Source organism: Mastomys coucha, unplaced genomic scaffold (genome assembly GCF_008632895.1).
Source record: "Mastomys coucha isolate ucsf_1 unplaced genomic scaffold, UCSF_Mcou_1 pScaffold3, whole genome shotgun sequence".
NCBI classification, from domain to species: Eukaryota; Metazoa; Chordata; class Mammalia; order Rodentia; family Muridae; genus Mastomys; species Mastomys coucha.
The window spans coordinates 46,794,333-46,796,346 of record NW_022196909.1 but is presented as its reverse complement, the minus strand read 5'-3'; the positions used below and the strand labels follow the sequence as shown (position 1 = coordinate 46,796,346).

At 44.2% G+C, this 2,014-nt stretch overlaps 1 protein-coding gene across 1 annotated transcript in view; it reads right to left on the bottom strand.

Moving 5' to 3' along the window:
* Slc26a8 (solute carrier family 26 member 8) overlaps positions 1 to 2,014 on the bottom strand; it is a 54,497-nt gene that overhangs the window by 27,087 nt on the left and 25,396 nt on the right. The window contains exon 7 of the mRNA XM_031347972.1: positions 70 to 219. Within this exon, the coding sequence (XP_031203832.1) occupies positions 70 to 219 (150 nt within the window). The remainder of the gene's footprint in view (positions 1 to 69; positions 220 to 2,014) is intronic.

The following is a 2,014-nucleotide window of genomic DNA, read 5'->3' as shown; positions in this document are numbered from 1 at the left end:
ACACACACACACACACACACACACACACACACACACACTGCTTTCTCTGTCATCCTAGGTCCCACCTACCAGCAGCAGCTCCATGGGGAACTCGATGGGGTAGCGGTTGAAGGTGATGCGGATGCACTTGTTGATTCTCAGAGCCACCACAGCGGTGAGGAACAGCAGGATGCTGGTAGAGTTTGCTTTTGGGAGCGCCATGCAGTAGTTAATTATGTTCTGAAAGAAGAAAATATTTCAGAGGTTTCCTTAGGGGGTGTCACAGCTGTCGAACTCTAGAGCAGGACGTACATCTCAGATAAAAGAGCAAAGCAGAGCTGCAGGCCCAGCTGGGCTCCACTGGGACGCTGAGGGCGGGTGTGCGGGCTGTGTGGTGGTGGTGGTTTCTCTCCATACTAGGGATCAAACCTAGGGTCTCACTCCTGTTAGGTGAGTGCTCTTCCACTAAGTCATCCCTAGCCCTTTGCTATCTTTTTTCTTTTGAAACAAGCTCTCATTAAATTGCCCAGGCTGTGTTTGTAGTTTTTGTTCTCCTCTCTGGGCTGCCTTGTCTGGCCTCAGTGAGGATGTGACTAGCCCTGCAGATCTGCTGTGTTAGAGTGAGGGGATACCTGGGGGGCCAGGGGGAGGGCAGGGGGGGAATTCCACCCTCTCAAAAGGGAAGGGATGGGGAGGCTATGTGGGGGTGTGTGTGGGAGGAAGGGCAGTGATGATAAATAAATAAATAAATGAATGAATAAATAAATGAAAAAGTCACCCAGGCTAGCCCTGAATTCATCTTGTAGCCAAAACAGGCTTTGAACCTGAGATCTTCCTGCTTCAGCCTCCCAAGTGGGTGAGATGACAAGCTTGAGTCACCAAACTTGGTTTAATATGTTTTGTTTTTTTTAAATAGAAGAGTAGATACTTTTTTTAAAAAGGCAGTAATGTTGAATAATGAGAGATTATACCCTATATGTTTCATTGTAAGAGAAAGGACCCAAGAGTTGGTTATGGGGGTTGGAGACTGAAACAGGGTCTCCTATATAGTTGTGGCTAGCCTGGAACTCACCATATAAAACAGGCGGGCCTCAAAATTCCAGACTCACCTGCCTCCACCTCCTGAGGTAAGAGTCCATCTTATTTATCTGTCTATCTTACTTTCATGCATGCCCTTTATTGAATTTCTGTTTCGTTTTGCATTCTGGGGCTACTTACACCCTCTGTGTATTTAGGACACAAGTCTGCCCCGTGGCATGTGATCGGGAGAATTACGAAATAGTAACTTTATTACCAAATCTAATCTAGCATGTGCGTGTATACACAACTTTTAGGGGTTCACTCCCTTCTAGCAGGCAGGCTACAGGGATGGGGCTTATCACAACACACATATTGCCAGTCAACTTTACCAGCAGAGCCACGGCACTGGCCTCCGCCTCATTGTTAAGTTTTTGTTTTGTTTTGTTTTCAGACGGGGTTTCTCTGTGTAGCCCTGGCTGTCCTGGAACTCACTCTGTAGACCACGCTGGCCTCGAACTCAGAAATCCACCTGCTTCTGCCTCCCAAGTGCTGGGATTAAAGGCATGTACACTGCACCCTGCTCCATGGCCAACTTTTTTTTTTTTTGAAAGATCAAGCTTTTAATTTGTAGACTGATAGCCAGTATAAAGCTCATGGTTTACAATTGTTTGAAATTGTTCCCTTTACAGATACTTTTTTTTTTCCTAAACTTTTATTGCATTATGATGAGAAAAGTTACATGATTTCAATTTATCTGAAATTGTTAACATTTAAAAACATATTTTAATTAAATAGAATTGAATCATTCTTGTTTCCCTTTTGTACCACTGCTCCTCCCATAGGCCCCCTTCAATACCTACAATATCTTTTTTGTCATATTCCTTAAAATTTATAAAATATTATAACAATAAAAATAAGTATTATAAAAGTTGTTTGATACCGGGCGATGGTGGCACACGCCTTTAATCCCAGCACTTGGGACGCAGAGGCAGGCGGATTTCTGAGTTCGAGGCCA